The sequence below is a fragment of the Cyclopterus lumpus genome, chromosome 19 (assembly GCF_009769545.1).
Source record: "Cyclopterus lumpus isolate fCycLum1 chromosome 19, fCycLum1.pri, whole genome shotgun sequence".
Taxonomy (NCBI): domain Eukaryota; kingdom Metazoa; phylum Chordata; class Actinopteri; order Perciformes; family Cyclopteridae; genus Cyclopterus; species Cyclopterus lumpus.
The window spans coordinates 16,958,340-16,979,157 of record NC_046984.1 but is presented as its reverse complement, the minus strand read 5'-3'; the positions used below and the strand labels follow the sequence as shown (position 1 = coordinate 16,979,157).

Here is a 20,818-nt window from a genome sequence, read left to right as displayed (position 1 = left end):
CAAAGTATTTTAAAGAATACCTTGAACTAAATATATATGTTTTTTTTTTTCTTTTCCCCTGTGTTTTTTTTTGGGGGTTTTCCTGCAGAGACCTCGCCACCATGGACGCGTTCAGCTACTGCCGCATCGTGGGCCGAATTAAGGACATGATCATCAGGGGAGGAGAGAACATTTACCCGACGGAGATCGAACAGCTCCTGCAAACGCACCCCAAAATCAAGGAGGTGCAGGTGAGCTCCACCAGCATTTCAGGAGGAGGAGCTAATAATAATAATAATAATAATAAATCTATATATTAATTTTTAAAAAATGTCAAAGATTTTTTTATATGTATATATATTTTTACATTTTAATATATAATAATAATACATTTTATTTGGAGGCGCCTTTCAAGCCACCCAAGGTCACCGTACAATAAAATAATACAGGATAAAAGCATGAAAGATAGGAACAACATTAAAACAGAACATAAAAACAAGTGAATATATATGTTTATATATTTTTACATTTTAATTGTAAAAATATAATTTAATTGTAAAGTATATTTATATGTATATATGTTTGTTTTTTTGTGTGTTTTAAGCTTCTCCTGAAAGAGAGTGAGATTTATTTAAACTGCTCGCCATAAATCTGAGTTTAAGACAATTATATCTATTTATTTATATTTTAATGCAATAGGCAGCTCGCATATTATGAGAGAAGGAAGTGATGTCATGTCAGACAGAGTATACTTTGAAGAGGCGTGTGTGTGTGTGTGTGTGTGTGTGTGTGTGTGTGTGTGTGTGTCAGGTGGTCGGAGTCCAGGACACCCGTTTGGGCGAGGAGGTGTGCGCCTGCATCCGGCTGGTAGACGGCGAGCAGTGCACCGCGGAGGAAATCAAAGCCTTCTGCAAAGGACAAGTGAGGCCCGAATTCACCTGTTTATAAAAATAATAAAATGTTATTTTATACGTTTTGTCTTCCTGACAAAACATCTGCTGCTTTTCAGATCTCGCACTTCAAGATCCCTCGCTACTTCCTGTTTGTGACCAGCTACCCGATGACCGGCACTGGAAAGGTGACCGCTCACCCACTGCCGTGCACAACGTCGCCCACTGGCGTGCACGACGTCGCCCACTGGCGTGCACGACGTCGCCCACTGCCGTGCACGACGTCGCCCACTGCCGTGCACGACGTCGCCCACTTATATTGAAAGATAAAATCAAATCCTAATTGATGATGTTGAAATGTTTCTGAACTCACGACATGTTTTTCCGTCTCGTCGTTCAGATCCAGAAGGTTAAACTACGCGAGGAGGCGGAGCTTCGGCTCGGACTCAGACAACCGAGAGAACCCGAACTCTAAATAACAGAACATGAAGCTGTGTGTGTGAGTTCCTTCCAGATGGTCTTCAGGTGTTCCATCCTGTGTGTGTGTGTGTGTGACTCCATCCTGTGTGTGTGTGTGTGACTCCATCCTGTGTGTGTGTGTATGACTCCATCCTGTGTGTGTGTGTGTGTGTGTATGACTCCATCCTGTGTGTGTGTGTGTATAACTCCATCTTGTGTGTGTGTATGACTCCATCCTGTGTGTGTGTGTGTGACTCCATCCTGTGTGTGTGTGTATGACTCCATCCTGTGTGTGTGTGTGTGTATGACTCCATCCTGTGTGTGTGTGTGTGTGTATGACTCCATCCTGTGTGTGTGTGTGTATAACTCCATCTTGTGTGTGTGTGTGTGTATGACTCCATCCTGTGTGTGTGTGTGTGTGTGTGTGTGTGACTCCATCCTGTGTGTGTGTGTGTGTGTGACTCCATCCTGTGTGTGTGTGTGACTCCATCCTGTGTGTGTGTGTGTGTGTGACTCCATCCTGTGTGTGTGTGTGACTCCATCCTGTGTGTGTGTGTATGACTCCATCCTGTGTGTGTGTGTGACTCCATCCTGTGTGTGTGTGACTCCATCCTGTGTGTGTGTGTGTGTAACTCCATCGTGTGTGTGACTCCATCCTGTGTGTGTGTGTGTGTGACTCCATCCTGTGTGTGTGTGTGTGTGTGTGTGTGTGTGTGTGTGTGACTCCATCCTGTGTGTGTGTGTGTGTGACTCCATCCTGTGTGTGTGTGTGTGTGTGACTCCATCCTGTGTGTGTGTGTGTGTGTGTGTGACTCCATCCTGTGTGTGTGTGTGTGTGACTCCATCCTGTGTGTGTGTGTGACTCCATCCTGTGTGTGACTCCATCCTGTGTGTGTGTGTGTGACTCCATCCTGTGTGTGTGTGTATGACTCCATCCTGTGTGTGTGTGTGTGACTCCATCCTGTGTGTGTGTGACTCCATCCTGTGTGTGTGTGTGTGTGTGTAACTCCATCCTGTGTGTGTGACTCCATCCTGTGTGTGTGTGTAACTCCATCCTGTGTGTGTGACTCCATCCTGTGTGTGTGTGTAACTCCATCCTGTGTGTGTGACTCCATCCTGTGTGTGTGTGTAACTCCATCCTGTGTGTGTGTGACTCCATCCTGTGTGTGTGTGTGTGTGTGTGTGTGTGTGTGTGTGTGTGTGTGTGACTCCATCCTGTGTGTGTGTATATGTGTGTGACAAAAACAGCCCAAATGTTGTTTGGATCTTTTTGTTTTGAATGAACTATGTTTGTTTGTTGGTTTAATATCGATGGTGAAGATCAGCTCGTTGCTCACATTGAACCTCGGTTCTTTTTATTCTGTGAAAAGCTGCAACAATTTACATTATGAAACTCTTTTTCCAGGATGAATGAGTGTATTTTTATATCGCTCAGATTGCTATGCATTCAAAAATAATGTCACGAAAAATTGTGTATTACGTGAAGACAATCATAGTGTGTATGTCAAAAGAAATAAAGTTGTGTGTGATTAAAAGTCATAGTATGATGGGAAAATGTTTTTTTTTAAAGTCACAATATAGTCCATCAGGGAAAAGTCTTAAAGTCAAAGTATAAAAGAATATTTATACCATTTAATAGAACAGATTTCTGTCTTTTGGGTCCAGAAGCAGCAGAATGAGACTTTAAATACTGAATATCAGAGCTCATCCTGTAGCTACGGATAAGAAACGTGTATAATAACTACACTTATCACTTTAAAAATAATAAAGTACTCACCAAAACAAATGAATCCTAGCAACAAGCATAAATACATCGTTGCTCTGGGCAACATGTTAATTTATTACTATGAACAGTTTATTTACTCAAATGTACTTTTTACTCCTGTTTGAGAAACATAATATATTAATATATATTTAATAAAAATATATATATTTATTAAAAAATATGTATTTTATTAAATATATATATTTTTAATTAAATATATTTTTTACTAAATATGTATTTGTATATATATATATATATATATATATAACATTAATATATATTTAATACAAATATATATATTTATTAAAAAATATGTATTTTATTAAATTTTTTTTTTTTTAATTAAATATTTTTTACTAAATCTGTATTTGTATATATATATATTTGTTTAATTAAATATATATATTTTGATATCCTCACAAGACGGTTGGAGATTAATTATTTAGAGAAAAACAAAAAAAAATGTTAATAAGATTTTAATAACAGAAAAGTGAACAGACAAACAAACTCATTTCTTCACAGGTCGTCGTTTTTTATCCTGCAATTTTAAACATTTCAAACCACATTATTAAAAGCAGACGTTGGCGTTTCTCTGGTTTTGGAGTTATTGATCTCGGCCGCTCGCCGCTCACTTCCTGAAAGGTGAGAGCTCGGTGTTGATGTCGCCCGCCTGTCTAGACCTGAAGGACTCGGGGCCCAGAAATAGCTCCGGAGAAAACAAACGGAGCTCCTGGCTCTTCAGAAGGAACCTCGGGGTTTATTTTGCACTCCTCTCTTTCTCTCTCTTTCTCTCTCTTTCTTTCTCTTTCTTTCTCTCTCTTTCTTCTTTTCACATATTTCTGGGGGTCTGGATTCACGAGGCGCTCGTGGAGCCAAAACGTCTACCAGTCGGGCTCGAGCGACCCGTTTCCTTCCTCGAGGAAGTCACTTCGATGCCAAAGGAATGTACACTATTTTCGGGGGGAATATTAATAATAATTTAAGTGCTGATATCGATTTTTACATGTGAGATTTAGTCTCTTTGCACACCTCCTGGAAACAGTTTGGAATTCAATAAAATAAAAAAAAAGTTTTTTTGTGCTTTTAGCAAAAATAGTAATGTCTCACAAAACAGCTGGAGGATCTTCACTTGAACAAAGACTCTGCAGTCTCCCCCGTGTGGTCAGAGAAGGCACAACAAGTCTCCCCTTGAAACATTAGATTTTAAAGTACAATACGTGGAATATTAAAGAAAAACAGCGTGCAATGATATTTAAAAAAAAAATATATATATTTCTATAACTAAATATATATATATATATATATATTTATATATATTTTTACAACTATATATAAATATATTAACTATAAATATATATTTAATATATAGTTATACAAATATATATAAATATATGTATATAAATATATATATTTATCTTTCCTCCATAAGTCGTGTTGACTCAGAGTTCTGACCTCAACACCTTCAGGGTCGACTGGACCCGACCACCAACACCAGCATTGGGCCTCGCCGCCGCCGCCGCCCCCCCCCCCCGGTCTTAGTTCTCGGGCAGCGGGATCCCGACCGCGGTCTGCCGTCCCTCCACCATCTGCCGCTCCGCTCGGGCCGCCTGCTCCGCGGTGCAGCAGTCCTGCAGGAACACGGCGGCCAGGCCGCGCAGCCGGGGGCTCTCCGAGAGGGAGAAGCGCAGCATGCACTGCAGCACGGCCGGGTCGGCGACCTGGGAGCGGGACGAGGGCGCGGCGAGGTTCATCAGCGTGGTGATGGCCGACAGGACGGTCTCCTCCCTCCGGCTCGACAGACAGTTCGTCACCAGGCTGATCCCCCGGCTCTCCAGGATGACGCGTCGGCATTCGGGGTCCATGCTGAGGTTACACAGCCCCCCTGAACACACACACACACACACAGACACACACACACACACACACAGACACACGGGAAGGTTAAAGGTTAAAAAGGTTGTCACATTTGCACGATGTATAAACAATGGGGGGGGGGCGAGACAATAACTAATTCGCACCGATCCCGAACTCCACGAAGTTGTCGTTGTCCTCGGTGAGCATGTCCAGGAAGAGGTCGGCCACCTGCAGCTCCCTCAGGTGCTCCATGTTCTTTGGGTCATAGGCGAAGTTGGCCAGGTTGGCCAGCACCTGCTCCTTCGCCTCTGACGATGGGAAACCACACAACGGAGCAATTACTACACATGTATATATTAATACATTGCATTGGTCAAAATATATTAAAATGTAAGAATTACATTGAATACTGAATAGTAATCCTTCTGATATTAATAATACGACATTAGTTTATCATTCCTGTAATTACTGAACACCCGTCTACCACAATATTTATCTTTATCCATTTTTGGCATACGTTATTTTTCCTTCCAATATTCTATGTTTTAGATTGTCTTTATTACTTGTGATATTTAATGAGCATCATTGGAGCCCGAGACTTAAACATTCAATAGTCGAGCTCTCTAATTGTTGTTCATATATATATATATATATATATATATATATATATATATATATATATATATATATATATATATATATATATATATATATATATATATACAAAGTACTCAGTAACACCACAGTGTAGAATACGCATTCAAAATCTTACTTTAGTAAATACAAAAGTATTGGCATTAAAATATACCTTAAATAGTACAATATTTACCTCTGAAATGTGTCGAATTATAAAGTAGCAGAACATTATTATTAATTAATTAATGTTATTAGTCTCATTTCGTGTTTTTCATGGACCTGGTTTCTTAAACAAGAGGACCCACCGTCGCTGTCTGTGTCCTGGAACTCGGTGACCAGAGTCTGGAGGTACTCGAACCGGTCGGAGCCCTCAGACGAGCCTTTCCTCCACATCTTTAGTTTAATTATCTATTAAATAAACACAACAATAACATATGTTAGACTCCAGCAGGAGCCTCGCAGGAGCCGTTTACTCAAACACGGTTCATTTATCACCACTTCCTGTTTTGGTCCGTTTATTAAATGTGTCCGTACAACAACCCGTCTCCCCCGCTAAGGTTCCTAGTCCCCTAAACCTTGTCCGGTTATAAATAAACTAGAATATCGACTTGAACTCGTTAAAGACACTTCAAAACACAACATTACATTTTATTTATTAGTGGTAGAATGTGTATTATATTTTTATGGACGGATACTTTAAGTTCCTAAAAAAAACGGGGAACGGAAGTCGTGTTACGCGAGTGAGAGCACTACAAGGAGGAGGCGTGTACCCAGCAGCTATCCACTGGTCGCTCCAGAGGTCAGATAAAACACATGCAGCTTCTGGTTCCGTTCATATCTATATTATATATTCAGCTGCAATGAAGCAACACCAGCTGTCGGCTGTAAAGCGTCGAACGAAACCCATTTTATTTGGGACGCTGATCGTGGGACTCGCCACTGCTTTCTTCAACAGGCAAGTTATGATTTAGCATGTTGAGCATGTTTTTGTGGGTGCTTTAACTGTCACGCGGAAATGTTCGGCATGTAATATTAAAGGGGACCTTCTAGATAATATCGCATCGTTTTCTACTGTTTATTTCCTTATTAATCGTGTTTAATTATAATGCAGCTATCAGTAATCAACAGCTACATACCATGACATATAAAGTGCATTAATGTGCATACGAGCATCCATATGTTGTATAAAATATATACACTATTAGACAATAATTTGTTTTTGTGTGTATTTAGCAATGGTATAATTTTTTTTAAACCGAACAAACTCTACATTTGAAGTAAAGAAATAGAAAATAAATATAGGGTAGCAAGTTATTACTATTTTATTATTGATAAATCTGCAAATTATTAACTTAATTGATTAATAAATCTGACCAAAACATGACAACGAGCTGCAGAGAATATCTTTTTAAGGTATCTTGCCAGGGAATGTTTGTAATTCTTGTTTGAAAAATTAGCTGGAACTAGCACAAATTTCACTTTTCTGCTTGATAAATAGTTAATTTACTTTCAATGGATGGTTTAATTTGTTTAAGGGCATATCTGTGTCTTACATTAATAAATTCCTCCTCCTCCTCCTCCTCCTCCTCCATCATACAGACATTGGTTCTTTCAGGATGTGGAGGTGCTCCGGGCTCAGGAGCGAGAACGCAACGAAGCCAAGAGGCTGGAGGTCTTTGAGAGGAGGATGAGGCAGATAGAGGAGGTGGCCAAGAGGAGGAGCGCTGCACTACACAACTCTTCAGAGTCTCCGGGTGTGGACACGACCAAATAAGTAACTTCCTCTACACAGCCTGGAGACGTCTGTACTGGAGACGTCTGTACTGGAGACGTCTGTACTGGAGACATCTGTACTGGAGACATCTGTACTGGAGACGTCTGTACGTCTGTACTGGAGACGTCTGTCGTGCAAGCATCGGTGGATGAATGTTGGATAACTCACACACATGAATAATAAATGTAATCTTGTATTTTGTGTCTGTTTTGAGACACAAATAATGATTAAATGACCAAATTGCTGAAATCAGCTCTTTTTCGTGCACTTGCATTCTAGCCCACCAGGGGGCAGTGTTGATCACTTGATTTTAAAGTGCCATTTAAAAAGGTGTTTTTGCTCCTTAACTATAAATAAAACGTGCTTTACATTTCTTTTTCTGACTATTTCCAACTACCCATTGTAGAGTTTTAGATTGTCACATGTTTTGTTCTTCCTGTTGTTATTTATACTCATTTTTATTGGGAATATAAATCAGATGCCAGACTTCTGGCCTGTTCCTTTAACCTCCAGTGTTTTCATTCAGTGCAATTAAAAGCTGAAAGACAAAACAACATAAAACCCATAACGGGGTAAATATAGGGCCCAATAAACCTAATTAGGTTTAATATAATATAAATATTGTAAATAATTGATCCATTGTTCTTCCCAAAATTGTTTGTTCTTCGTTGCAAACTAAATATATGTTGACGACTTCTTGTTCTCTGAAGGGCGTTAAACAATTCATCAAGTAACTGAAATAAATAAAAGATGAATAGATATTGAAAATAAAGCTGCAACTTTAGCAGGAACGGAACAAAAACCTTACAACAGTAACAGATTGGAGTTTAATCACACATTTTATTTTAAAACATGCCAATAATAGAAATCTGAAATACATTAAAACCCACAAAATATAACAAAAACAGGCAATATTGCACATTAATTAAATAAAATAAAATAAAGTGAGTCGACTTGTGTGAAAAGTGTTGCGTCATAAAATCAAAAAGCTTTTCAAATAAAGATAAAACATTTCTGACGACAGAAGACCAGCTGGTCTGGGACACGCCCACAAGCAGCAGGTCGTCTTATCGATGACGATCAATATGACCAATAATGTGCACGTCGTCACGCAGCTCAGAGGGTGTTTGACTCACGGCGAAGACGCAAAGACTCTCTTCCCTTCTTCAAAGCTCTGAAAACCAAATGCAATAAAGATCAGAGGCTTAAATAACATTTTAAAACATTCAAACCTCTGACGCACGTCGGACATTTTGAAAAACATCCATAATTGATCCACGTGGCGCACGTTGACCCAGGAACACACATTAAACCGGTTATTTTAACTGTGGCCTCAACTGAAGTTATTGCTCGTTTAAAGTCGTGGAAACAAAACAACAACAAAAAAACATTTTAATTGCATAATATTTAAAATTGTAGTATATGGTGCACACGTTTCACGAATCAGGGTTGAGCTCCTGGAGGAATCTTTTAAAATATGTCTTTGAGTGGAAGCCGGTGAGCAAACAGCAGAAACAGGTGAGATGTACAGACGAGGGGCGGGGCCCCCTGGGGGAGGCGGGGCCCCCTGAGGGAGGCGGGGCCCCCTGGGGGAGGCGGGGCCCCCTGGGGGAGGGCGGGGCCCCCTGGGGGAGGGCGGGGCCCCCTGGGGGAGGCGGGGCTCCGCAGTCACACGGCGAGCGGCCCGAAGCCCGGGGAGGAGGCGGGCGGCGCGGTGATGGCCGTCAGCCCGTTCACGGTGCGGCTGGAACAAAGAAACATGAGTTATACGTTAAAAACAATTAAAAGAAACACAACGCGTCAACGAGCCGCGACCTCTGGAGGGTTGAAGGTCGACTGAAGCGGCGACGACGAAACAAGCCCAAAAAGTACGGAAAACCCTTTTTTTCTGGCAGGAAAACGTTTTACAATATATTCTTCGTAAATTAATTTTCACACAAGCTCTTATTTCTGAGGAAATACAAAGTTTAAACTTTAATTACAAATCATTTTATACTAAAGCCGACTAAATTAAATATGATAAGAACTGGACTCGAGATTAGAAATGAAAGAAGAAAAAAAACTGCTCAAATTGTCAGATAAACTCCTCTTCCTCATACTCTTCCTCCTCTTCCTCCTGCTCCTCCTTTTCCTCCTCCTCTACTTCCTCCTCCTCCTCTTCTACTTCCTCCTCCTCCTCTACTTCCTCCTCCTCTTCCTATTCTTCCTATTTCTTCCTCTTCTTCCTCCTGCTCCTCCTCTTTCTCCTCTACTTCCTCCTCCTCCTCTTCTTCCTCCTGCTCCTCCTCCTCCTCCTCTTTCTCCTCCTCCTCTACTTCCTCCTCCTCCTCTTTCTCCTCCTCCTCTACTTCCTCCTCCTCCTCTTCTTCCTCTTCCTCCTCCTCTTCCTCTTTCTCCTCCTCCTCTACTTCCTCCTCCTCTTTCTCCTCCTCCTCTACTTCCTCCTCCTCCTCTTTCTCCTCCTCCTCTTCTTCCTCCTCCTCCTCTTTCTCTTTCTCCTCCTCTTCCTCCTCCTCCTCCTCCTCCTCCTCTTCTTCCTCCTCCTCCTCTTTCTCCTCCTCCTCTACTTCCTCCTCCTCCACTACTTCCTCCTCCTCTTCCTCCTCCTCTTTCTCCTCCTCCTCTTCTTCCTCCTCCTTTTCTTCCTCCTCCTCCTCTTTCTCCTCCTCCTCTACTTCCTCCTCCTCCTCTACTTCCTCCTCCTCTTTCTCCTCCTCCTCTACTTCCTCCTCCTCCTCTTTCTCCTCCTCCTCTTCCTCCTCCTCCTCCTCTTTCTCCTCCTCCTCTTCTTCCTCCTCCTCTTCTTCCTCCTCCTCCTCTTTCTCCTCCTCCTCTTCCTCCTCCTCCTCCTCTTTCTCCTCCTCCTCTTCTTCCTCCTCCTCTTCTTCCTCCTCCTCCTCTACTTCCTCCTCCTCCTCTACTTCCTCCTCCTCTTTCTCCTCCTCCTCTACTTCCTCCTCCTCCTCTTTCTCCTCCTCCTCTTCCTCCTCCTCCTCCTCTTTCTCCTCCTCCTCTTCTTCCTCCTCCTCTTCTTCCTCCTCCTCCTCTTCCTCCTATGAAGAGCACGGTGCGGCTGCTCGACAGACTTTTCAAACAAAGGGAACTTGAAAGCTGCCGACTGGTTAAACTGGTTTCCTGTGAGCCGCCCAACATGTGACCAGCATCTCTTTGTTTCCTCCTCAATTCAGGGATGTGAGCACTTCGCCACGGCAACACGAAACACTAAATAGTTTTTAAAAAAGGGTCCTTAAAAAAGAAAAGGTAGTTTTAATGGAACACAACCAGCAAACGTCCAATAAAACATCTCCACATCTCCCTGATGGACTCAAATTAAACGTTATTGGTTTTTAAAAGTTTAAATGTTTTGGGCTGGAAACAACAAGAAAGGGCAGAAAGTCATAAAGTATATCGAGACACCACGAATGCAACAAACGCACTGGTTTGGTCTTTTTATGGGATTCATTGACTTCTTCGAGTAAATGTTTGTCTTCTTTTCTACGATTGGAATACAAAACAAGTCCCACCAGTCGAGAAGAGAGGAGTTAAAAGGAGTTCCACCACCAGCACAGTGAGCGGGCCGGACGGCAGCATGAATGAATGAATGAGTGAATGAGTTAATGAATGAGTTAATGAATGAGTGAGTGAATTAATACATGAGTGAATACATGAATGAATGAGTGAATGAATGAGTGCATTAATAAATGAGTGAATACATGAATGCATGAGTGAATGATGAATGAATGAATGAGTGAATTAATAAATGAGTGAATGCATGAGTGAATGAATGAATGAGTGAATGAATGAATGAATGAATGAATGAATGAGTGAATGAATGAGTGCATGAATGAATTAATACATGAGTGAATGAATGATGAATGAATGAGTGAATTAATAAATGAATGAGTGGATTAATAAATGAGTGAATGAATGAGTGCATGAATGAATTAATAAATAAGTGAATAAATGAATGAATGAATTAATAAATGAGTGAATGAATGAATGAGTGAATAAATGAATACATGAATAAATGAATGAATAAATGAGTGAATGAGTGAATAAATAAATGAATAAATGAGTGAATAAATAAATGAATAAATGAGTGAATAAATGAATGAATAAATGAATGAGTGAATAAATAAATGAGTGAATAAATGAATGAATGAATGAGTGAATGAGTGAATAAATAAATGAATAAATGAGTGAATAAATAAATGAATAAATGAGTGAATAAATGAATGAATAAATGAATGAGTGAATAAATAAATGAGTGAATAAATGAATGAATGAATGAGTGAATGAATGAGTGAATGAATAAATGAGTTAATAAATGAGTTAATAAATGAATGAGTGAATGAATAAATGAGTGAATAAATGAGTGCATGAATGAGTGAATGAATGAGTTAATGAATGAGTTAATGAATAAATGAGTGAATAAATTAATGAATAAATGAATGAGTGAATAAATGAATGAATAAATGAATGAGTGAATAAATGAATGAATAAATGAATGAGTGAATAAATGAGTGAATAAATAAATGAATGAATAAATGAATGAGTGAATAAATGAATGAATAAATGAATGAGTGAATAAATGAGTGAATAAATGAATGAATAAATGAATGAATGAATAAATAAATGAGTGAATAAATGAATGAATAAATGAATGAATGAATAAATGAGTGAATAAATGAATGAGTGAATAAATGAGTGAATAAATAAATGAATGAATAAATGAATGAGTGAATAAATAAATGAGTGAATAAATGAATGAATAAATGAATGAATGAATAAATGAGTGAATAAATGAATGAGTGAATAAATAAATGACTCCCGACTGCCAGGCGAACCACTCACGCTTTGTCGTAGTACGCCGTGTGGAGCGACTGCGAGTAGCCGGTCGTGTTGGCGTTGAGCGCGTTGCTGTTGTCGAGGGCGAACGCCTTCCGGGCTTTCTGGTCCTTGGCGAAGTTCCTGCAAGCGGCGAGCTTCGACTCCAGAGCCTGAGGAGGAGGAGGAGGAGGAAGTAGAGGAAGAGGAGGAGGAAGAGGAGGAGGAGGAGGAAGTAGAGGAAGAGGAGGAGAAGGAGGAGGAGCGTTTATTCATAGAGCACATGAAACCATTAAAAGCATCAAAACGTAAGGCAAAAGAAAAAAAGATTTAAAAAACAATTAAGAACATCCAGTAAAACATTAAAAAGCTAAAAATAGGATAAAAGTTGCAGTTCAAGAAATAAAAGGGGAAAAAAGAAAAGGGAAAAATGAAGAAGGAAAAGTTAAAAGGGAAAGGGAACTGGAAGCTGGGAAACAGGAAGCTGGAAACAGGAAGTGGGAAACAGGAAGTGGGAAACAGGAAGTGACTCACCCCGACTTTCCGGAGCAAATCGCTGACGATGTTGAGCGCCGATATTCTGGCGGACGGAGTCAGCGGAGAGTTGCTGCCGAAGCCGTTCGACAGAACTGTGCAAGAAAGAAACGCTTTTATTCATCAATGTTCAATAAATTCACTTTTCAGCTTCCAATCTTAGACCCAAACCCCACAAAGTGGGTGTAAATATGAAATTCCCCTCAAAAGACCATCAAACCTTTCAGAATAAATAAATTAAGACAATAATTCATTTAATTCTCACATACAGAATATGTTGGATGTTTCTAATTATAGTCAAAACGTTTAATTTTTGACATTTTTCCCAGACGTTTGGTTTATATATTTATGAGCATTAATTGTAACTTTGTTCCCAATAGTCAAAGTAAGACATAAATCATTTAAAAGAAAATAAATATGCATTCATCCATGATTAGGGTGCGGTATGTAAAAGAAATATTAAAAGGATTCATTCCAGAATAATGAAACGAAATGTAACAAAAAAGAGCTCCAAGACGCTAAAACACCCAAAAAGAGCTCGAGAGTCACGACGAGCAACGCCTTCCACATTCAAGTAGACCTTGAATAACCTTCAATAACCTTGAATACGATAAAAACATATTGATTGTAGCTGCTGGATAGGGAACATGCTTCATAAAGCATTTGCCCAAATGTATCAATACTTTTTTATTCTTTTATGCTCCTTCAGTCAAAAACATTCATTTCCTCCTCAGAGCTCTTCGTTTCCTCCCGAGACAAAACGATCTCTTTTAACTTGAAGAGAAAAGACGTGCAGCTACCTGTCGGGTTGGCGAAGGCGTTGTCCAGACTTTGGCTCAGCGGGGTCGCCGGCAGCGAGACGGAGGCTTGGACCGCCGTGTCCATCTTCTCGTTCTCCTCTGTGGGCGAACTGGGAGCCGACATCCTCGTCACGTCCGACTGCCTCTCGCGCACGGCCAGCTCCTGCCGCAAGTCTGCGGAAATAATAAAATGAATGAAATAAATAAAATACAATAATATAAAATAAATAATGTATTTATTTAATTTATTTATTTAATTTATTTAATTTATTTATTTAATTTATTTTATTTATTTTATTTATTTTATTTATTTTATTTATTTTATTTATTTTATTTAATTCAATTCCTTAAAGGACACAATCCAAATCTGTGAGGGGAAAATCATGCAGCGGCTGCACGCTAATGAGCTGCAGTGCAGAGTGATTGACAGCGTGGCTCGTTAGTAAAAAATCAAATCAATAATCACCTCTGGCTTCATCCTTTGATCTTTGCACAGACTCCAGAAGCGACTCCTTCTCATCCAGCTCGCTCTCCAGGAAGGCGTTCCTCTCGATCGCCTGGTTCAGACGCTGCTCCAAGTTCTCCAGAGACACGATGGTCGCTCTGAGAGAGAGATTTACATTTGGTATTGATTTAATATCCTCTGAGCGGTAAGAGATCAATATCTGCAGCATTGATTTTAATCCAAGGGAAGATACCTATTGAATTTGACCCATTTTCAAATGTACAAATGTCCATAAAGATTAAAAGAGGGATCACAAAGCAGCCGATTGGTCTTTACTGTACTTTCCTTAATTGTATGCCTCACTACAGAAACATGTTGTTAATTTTATGATGAGCTTTCACACAGCGGACATAACTTCTTTACAACTTGTTGTTCTTAAGTGTGGTTTTTGAGTCACTGTTGTTTCCATTAATGTTTGTAAACAAAGAAAAAATAATAAACACATATGTTTCTGTCCTGAATAATCCTTATAATAAATAAATAAATACACATTTATTTAGCGACACGTAAAACCAGGAACATCAACCTCTTAGCGGGGAAGAAAAAAATAAAACACATAAATCTATCTGTTTGGTATTTTATTTTGGCGAGCCCGCCCAGACCTCTTGACTCTCTCCAGGTCGTCGTTGGACTGCTCCAGCTCCCGCACGTATTTGTGCAGCTGCTCCCGGATGCTGCGCGTTTGCCCGAGGTCGTCCTCCAGCACGGAGATCTGCTTGTAGCTCTGAGCGTACTGATGCTCAAACCTCTCCTGAGGAGGAGGAGGAGGAGGAGGAGGAGACAGCACAGTATTCATCACATGTGTTTAATCTAGGGACACGATTCATGTCATCATCCATTTTTCACCGCTCCCCTCGGTTTCCCCTCCGTTGGAAGCGTGACCCAAATATCCAGCAGCTCGATGAGTCTGACCTACATCTGCTGTTACCGTCTGACTGAGGCCTCTTTTACCTCTTTCATCTCCCTTTATCTCTTTTATCTCTTTTACCTCTTTTACCTCCCTTTACCTCTTTTACCTCCCTTTATCTCTTTTATCTCTTTTACCTCTTTTACCTCTTTTACCTCTTTCACCTCTTTTACCTCCCTTTACCTCCCTTTATCTCTTTTATCTCTTTTACCTCTTTTACCTCTTTTACCTCCCTTTATCTCTTTTACCTCTTTTACCTCCCTTTATCTCTTTTATCTCTTTTACCTCTTTTACCTCTTTCACCTCTTTTACCTCTTTTACCTCCCTTTATCTCTTTTATCTCTTTTACCTCTTTTACCTCTTTTACCTCTTTCACCTCTTTTACCTCCCTTTACCTCCCTTTATCTCTTTTATCTCTTTTACCTCTTTTACCTCTTTTACCTCCCTTTATCTCTTTTACCTCTTTTACCTCCCTTTATCTCTTTTATCTCTTTTACCTCTTTTACCTCTTTCACCTCTTTTACCTCCCTTTATCTCCCTTTATCTCTTTTACCTCTTTTACCTCCCTTTATCTCCCTTTATCTCTGTTACCTCGTTTACCTCTTTCATCTCCCTTTATCTCTTTTATCTCTTTTACCTCTTTACCTCTTTCACCTCTTTTACCTCCCTTTATCTCCCTTTATCTCCCTTTATCTCTTTTACCTCTTTTACCTCTTTCATCTCCCTTTATCTCGTTTACCTCTTTTACCTCTTTCATCTCCCTTTATCTCTTTTATCTCTTTTACCTCTTTACCTCTTTCACCTCTTTTACCTCCCTTTATCTCCCTTTATCTCCCTTTATCTCTTTTACCTCTTTACCTCTTTCACCTCTTTTACCTCCCTTTATCTCCCTTTATCTCCCTTTATCTCTTTTACCTCTTTTACCTCTTTCATCTCCCTCTGCCTCTTTTATCTCGTGAACAGTGAACTGTTTAACAGGTGGGTTGTTGGTCCTCGAGGAGCGAAACACAAACAACGTCTTAACGCTTCAGGTCGACGTTATTTTCTCCAGTTTTCTGAGATGTTGTGTTTTTCTTATTTGTTGTTTTAAATCTGTTATTTGCTTCTTGGAGGAAAAAAAAAAAATCATTCAGGATGAAAAAATTACCAATTGGCTTAAAAAAATAAACGTACGAATCGACGAAGATGTTGCAGCCCGAGAAATGTTATTGTCTTTCCTTTAATATATATATATATATATTTTTAAAATGTTCTATTTCATTTTCTAAAATCTAAAACAATCTAAAATATTCAGTTTCCTGATTTACCTGCGCTGCGTTTGTTCGCGAGACGTCGTTGTTGTTTTTTTCCGGGTAACGTTCTCGTGTTGCGATTGGCACCTCAAGGCCACCGTAGGATTTGCCCTTTTTTAAACCTGCAGGGACGACGTGTTTCTGCAGCCGGCCACGAACTCGCAGGCTTTTCCCCCTGAAGATGTGTCGTTTGTATACTGAAGACTCACATCGACGAGTGTTGCATCATGATATTTTTTTAAATAAAACTCACGTCTGCAAAAGTGCTGCGAGAAAAAAAGACGAGCACCCAAAAACCTCGAAGTCATTATGAACGATCGGCTCAGAGAAACTGGAGAAGAACAGATTTACATTCAGATTGCACTCGGATTCACGGAGGAGAAACTTATCGGACGATATTTTGTTGTGCGGCTTTGATCTCCATATTCCTGCGACCTCTGACCTCTGACCCGTAACCAGGGTAACTGCATCCAGGGGAGCAGCAGCTCCACGTCTTCTGCACCACGAGTGGTGGCGTTATAAAAAAATAATAAGAAAATTAAAAACCCAGCATTAAATATTCATTTCAAGGGTAAATGTGGGGACACGCTGTACCGACAGCGAAGGGAGGTTTTCATCGGGTTTATTAATATTTATTAATCAGCTGATTAAAAGGTGCATTAACTGCACTGTTAATATTTAAATTCAGTGTTTTCTAACCTGGAGATAAATGTCAACATTTTGTTGCTGCACATTATTTTTTTTAGTGGTGATTATTTGTATTAGCCAATCTTTATTATTTTTAATGAAATTATTAAAAGGTTTAGTAGATAAAATGCAAATAGTGATTTGTATTTGGACACAGTAATGTTTTCCTCCGCGCTACGTCTTCATCACGACTGCATCAGAGGTCAACCTGAGGCGATAAGGTCAGGGTCAGGGTCAGGGTCAGGGTCCCCCCCCCCCCCCCCTTACCTTCAGCGTCTCCACCTCGTTCCTCAGACGGCCGTTCTCCGACTGCAGGTCCTTCATGCGGTACTCCGCCTGGCTCAGCTGCGCCTCCAGCTCGGCCTCCAGCTCCCTGCTCCCCTCCTGGAACTCCAGCAGCTCCTCCCGAGCCTCCTGGCAGCTGGAGGGCAGACAGAAGAGGAGGAAGAGGAGGAAGAGGAGGAAGAGGTCATTAGACGACAAGCTGGTCTAAGAATGGAAACCATCAGCAGAGCTGGAGGAGGCACGGAGCCAGAAAACCAGTTTACCAAGACGAGCTTTGAACCGCTTCTACTTGAAAAAGGTTTGGCTGCCACTAATTTGCAGACGTTTACTTCCTCTTCACAACCAGTACTCTCTATTAATAACCAGTACTCTCTATGAATAACCAGTATTCTCTATTAATTACCAGTACTCTATATTAATTACCAGTGCATCAGAATAGGATACAAAATGCTTTTCTCAACGACGTTGTGAGGAGTAAATACACCACATTTAGTGTTGGCGCCCCCTGTGGACTAAAGTGGTAGTGTCTCTGAGCACCAGGGTCCCTTTAGAATTTAGGATCTGGGTCTAGTGCACGGTGGACTGGTCTCTGCTGGATCTGGGTCTAGTCCACGGTGGACTGGTCTCTGCTGGAGTCTGAGCTGAAGGAGGTTCTGGTGAACCTGCATGACGTCATCTGGTTTTCATCAGAATCCGATGAGGAGCTTCAAGGAGAACTCTCTAGAACCAGACCACCTTCTCTCTGGTGGTTCTGTTTGCCGATGGAGGTCTACAGAGGACCAGGACTACACTGAGACTGGTTTCAGGACCAGTAAAAAGTTCCTCACACTAAGTTTAAAGTCTCATAGAAAAGGAAACGCGTCGTTAAAGCTGCTGATGAAGATCATTCAATCAAAAGCCAACTGGACTTCAAGGAGGTCGACGTCCAGAATGAACCAGCGATGGATCAGGAGAAGAAACCCCTCAAACACTCAAACCCTGAAGCTCATGGTCCTCCAGACTCCTACGTAACCGCGTGGAGGCCCGGATGAGCTCCGGGAACCAATCGGACCAGTCGGGTTCACTTCCATCAGGAAAAAGTGCGTAAACGTACTTTTCTATGTTAATTTATTGTTGTTTTTTTTAAACCTCATTTATCACTCAAATCGTTGTTTATGCAGCTGGCTTTCGTGAACCCCTCAAATGGATTGGGTCCCAAAAAACAATGAGCTTTCATGCAGTAAAAAGATTAAAAAATGAGGCTTAAACTTGGACAAATATTCCTAAAATAAACGTTTTGGCCTCTTGACATGAAAGAAGGAGGAAAACCAACGATGTGCTTGTTCGTCTCTCAACAGTTGGTTCCAACCGAAGATGTTATTTCTCCCGAAATGGTCCCAAACATACAGCATACTTTGGTTTTTGATGGTTTACATCAGCAACAACAACAACAATAACAACGACGACGACGTGTTGAAATAACGCACACAAACAAACACAAAAAGAGGACTTTGCGTACCTTTCCTTGTACTTCAGAGAAAGAGCCTTCCAGAAGTCAATTTCCTCGTCTTTTGAGGAGAATTTTGGTGTCATGTCCGTTTCCATGGCGAACAAATCTGCAGCGGAACGGAAGGAAGTTCCATCTCATTGTAATCAGGGATTTAAAGAAGAAGGAGTCTTTAAATAACGCTGACCTCCAGCACGATAAGGAGGCGCGTGCGTCCGCTCTACGACCACAAAGGGGCCGAGTCAAACACAATTCACAATAACCATAAATAACCATGAATAACAATGGCTGCTCTTACAGTCACTGACTGTGTGTTGCACCTGGAAACAATAAATAAATCTCATTCTGTGGTGAATAATTCATCTTCAGATTATATTCAATGAGCTTGCCCCGAGGGACATTTGAAATGTTATTAAAAACAGAGGGAAATGCAACACAGGCTTTCTTGAATATAATTAAAAAAGACAATTATATTGTAATAAAGCCATTTTAAAAAAAAAAAAGGCATTTTAAACTTAAATAAAATTACAGTACATTGTAATAAAGCCATTTAAACTGCATGAGCTTGATGTGGGACAATGACTTTACAAAAAAAAAAAAAAAAAAAAAGAATATATCCCCTGATTGAATGGATTGAGTACAGTAAGTGTACATTAAGGAAGCTGAATTTGTTTCACGATATACTCCATCATAAAATCATACTATTTTAGACATGGTGACTCCATATTTGGCTGATGAACATGTGGCTATATATTGTAACGCATGTGATGAATTGCACCATTTTTTAAAAACACTATAAGACATGTTTGTTCTGACATCGGCCATAGGACGGGAGCAGAAACCAAGATTAGCGGCTGACAGCGGTGACGTGACGCCGAGCTAAGCTGTCATGGGTGTGCAAACAGTATTTTTTTTATTCTTTACTGGTTGCCAAACAAAGATCAAATACAATAAACGATGATGCACTCAGTACCTGAACATCGCCCCACACGGTGACGCGTTATCAGTCCATTTTGGCCCCGTGGATGTGAGGTGTTGAGGCCGAGCGTCTCCTCCGATGTCTGGTGATCTCTCTCCTCTCAGCGGGCATTTAAAGGTGAACACACCCTAAATTGGAATATAATCTCTTCGGTTATGTGGGGCTCAGGTTCATTAAAAAGTATTAATTATTGAGCATTGATCCATTTAAGGGTGAAACAAAACAAAATAGTGGAATATCCCAGTAAGAAGATCTTTAATACCGGAGTGAGAGTAAACAAGTTTTAGGGTGGATTTCCTCGGTGTTCGCATGAACTGTTGTGTTCACGAGCTTCACTGCTGCGCCCAAACGGCGCACGACAACGCGCAATGACACTGTTGCTGTTAAAACAGCACCATCTGCTGGTCACATTGTGTTTGACTAAATGTGTATTTCAACAAAGTCTGACATGGTGGTGTGTAAATTAACAGTATGAGCTAAAGCTAAAAATGTTTTTTTAAATGTATTTTGTCGAGCAGGTTATCTATATGGAAGCTCATTTCCTCCAAGTAAAAGAAAACACACACGTTATTGTCTAAAAAAAAATTACAATCATGGGATAAGAGTCACAATTATAATAGTTATAGGATGATGTGTTATAGGATAGTAAGTCAAAAATGATGACGATGATGATAAGTATGAGATAAAAAGGTAAAAAGTAAAATCTACAAATCCAAATCATGAGATAGTAAGTCAAAAGCATTAGCTAATAAATACAAATGATTAGATTTTTCAAAAGGTTTTAACATCAGAAATCAAAATGATTAAACTGCAAATCAAAATGACGAGATAAAAAGGAAACATTATGAAATAATTAAAAAGGTTATGAGATACTGAGTGAAAATGATATGGTCAAAATGAATGATTTGACTTCCCAAACCAAAATAGTGAGTTAATAAGTAAATAAATTGTGGATCAAAAATATAAGATCAAATGAAGAAAATAAATTGCATATGAAATACAAATTCTGAGCAATTCTGAAATTCTTTTGATTTTTGGCAGTAAAAAGAAAAATTATATATATATATATATTTTTTTAATTTATTTAATCATGTTTTTTTCATATATATATATATATGTAAAAATGAAAATGATATATGAAAAAGTAATCATGATTATT

The 20,818-nt window shown here is 39.9% G+C and overlaps 3 protein-coding genes across 3 annotated transcripts in view; 1 reads left to right on the top strand and 2 right to left on the bottom strand.

Annotated features, from left to right (window-relative positions):
- Positions 1 to 1,498, top strand: part of acsf2 (acyl-CoA synthetase family member 2) — a 16,887-nt gene extending 15,389 nt beyond the window's left edge. The window contains exons 13-16 of the mRNA XM_034558779.1: positions 89 to 230; positions 790 to 900; positions 989 to 1,057; positions 1,270 to 1,498. Coding sequence (XP_034414670.1) covers positions 89 to 230; positions 790 to 900; positions 989 to 1,057; positions 1,270 to 1,344 — 397 coding nt within the window. The 3' untranslated portion in view covers positions 1,345 to 1,498. The remainder of the gene's footprint in view (positions 1 to 88; positions 231 to 789; positions 901 to 988; positions 1,058 to 1,269) is intronic.
- Positions 1,499 to 4,422: 2,924 nt separating this feature from the next.
- On the bottom strand, positions 4,423 to 6,090 carry armc7 (armadillo repeat containing 7). The gene is made up of 3 exons (XM_034558820.1): positions 5,889 to 6,090; positions 5,112 to 5,255; positions 4,423 to 4,975 (listed from the first exon to the last, which is right to left on the bottom strand). The coding sequence occupies exons 1-3, from the start codon at positions 5,974 to 5,976 to the stop codon at positions 4,629 to 4,631; spliced, it is 579 nt and encodes a 192-aa protein (XP_034414711.1). The 5' UTR covers positions 5,977 to 6,090; the 3' UTR covers positions 4,423 to 4,628.
- Positions 6,091 to 8,178: 2,088 nt separating this feature from the next.
- Positions 8,179 to 19,969, bottom strand: ndel1a (nudE neurodevelopment protein 1-like 1a). Its single transcript, XM_034558801.1, has 10 exons — positions 19,922 to 19,969; positions 19,654 to 19,787; positions 18,693 to 18,789; positions 17,177 to 17,330; positions 14,626 to 14,774; positions 13,985 to 14,121; positions 13,519 to 13,692; positions 12,719 to 12,813; positions 12,212 to 12,357; positions 8,179 to 9,101 (listed from the first exon to the last, which is right to left on the bottom strand). Exons 3-10 carry the CDS (start codon positions 18,776 to 18,778, stop codon positions 9,026 to 9,028), a joined length of 1,017 nt encoding a protein of 338 aa, XP_034414692.1. The 5' UTR covers positions 18,779 to 18,789; positions 19,654 to 19,787; positions 19,922 to 19,969; the 3' UTR covers positions 8,179 to 9,025.
- Between the last annotated feature and the right edge of the window lie 849 nt (positions 19,970 to 20,818).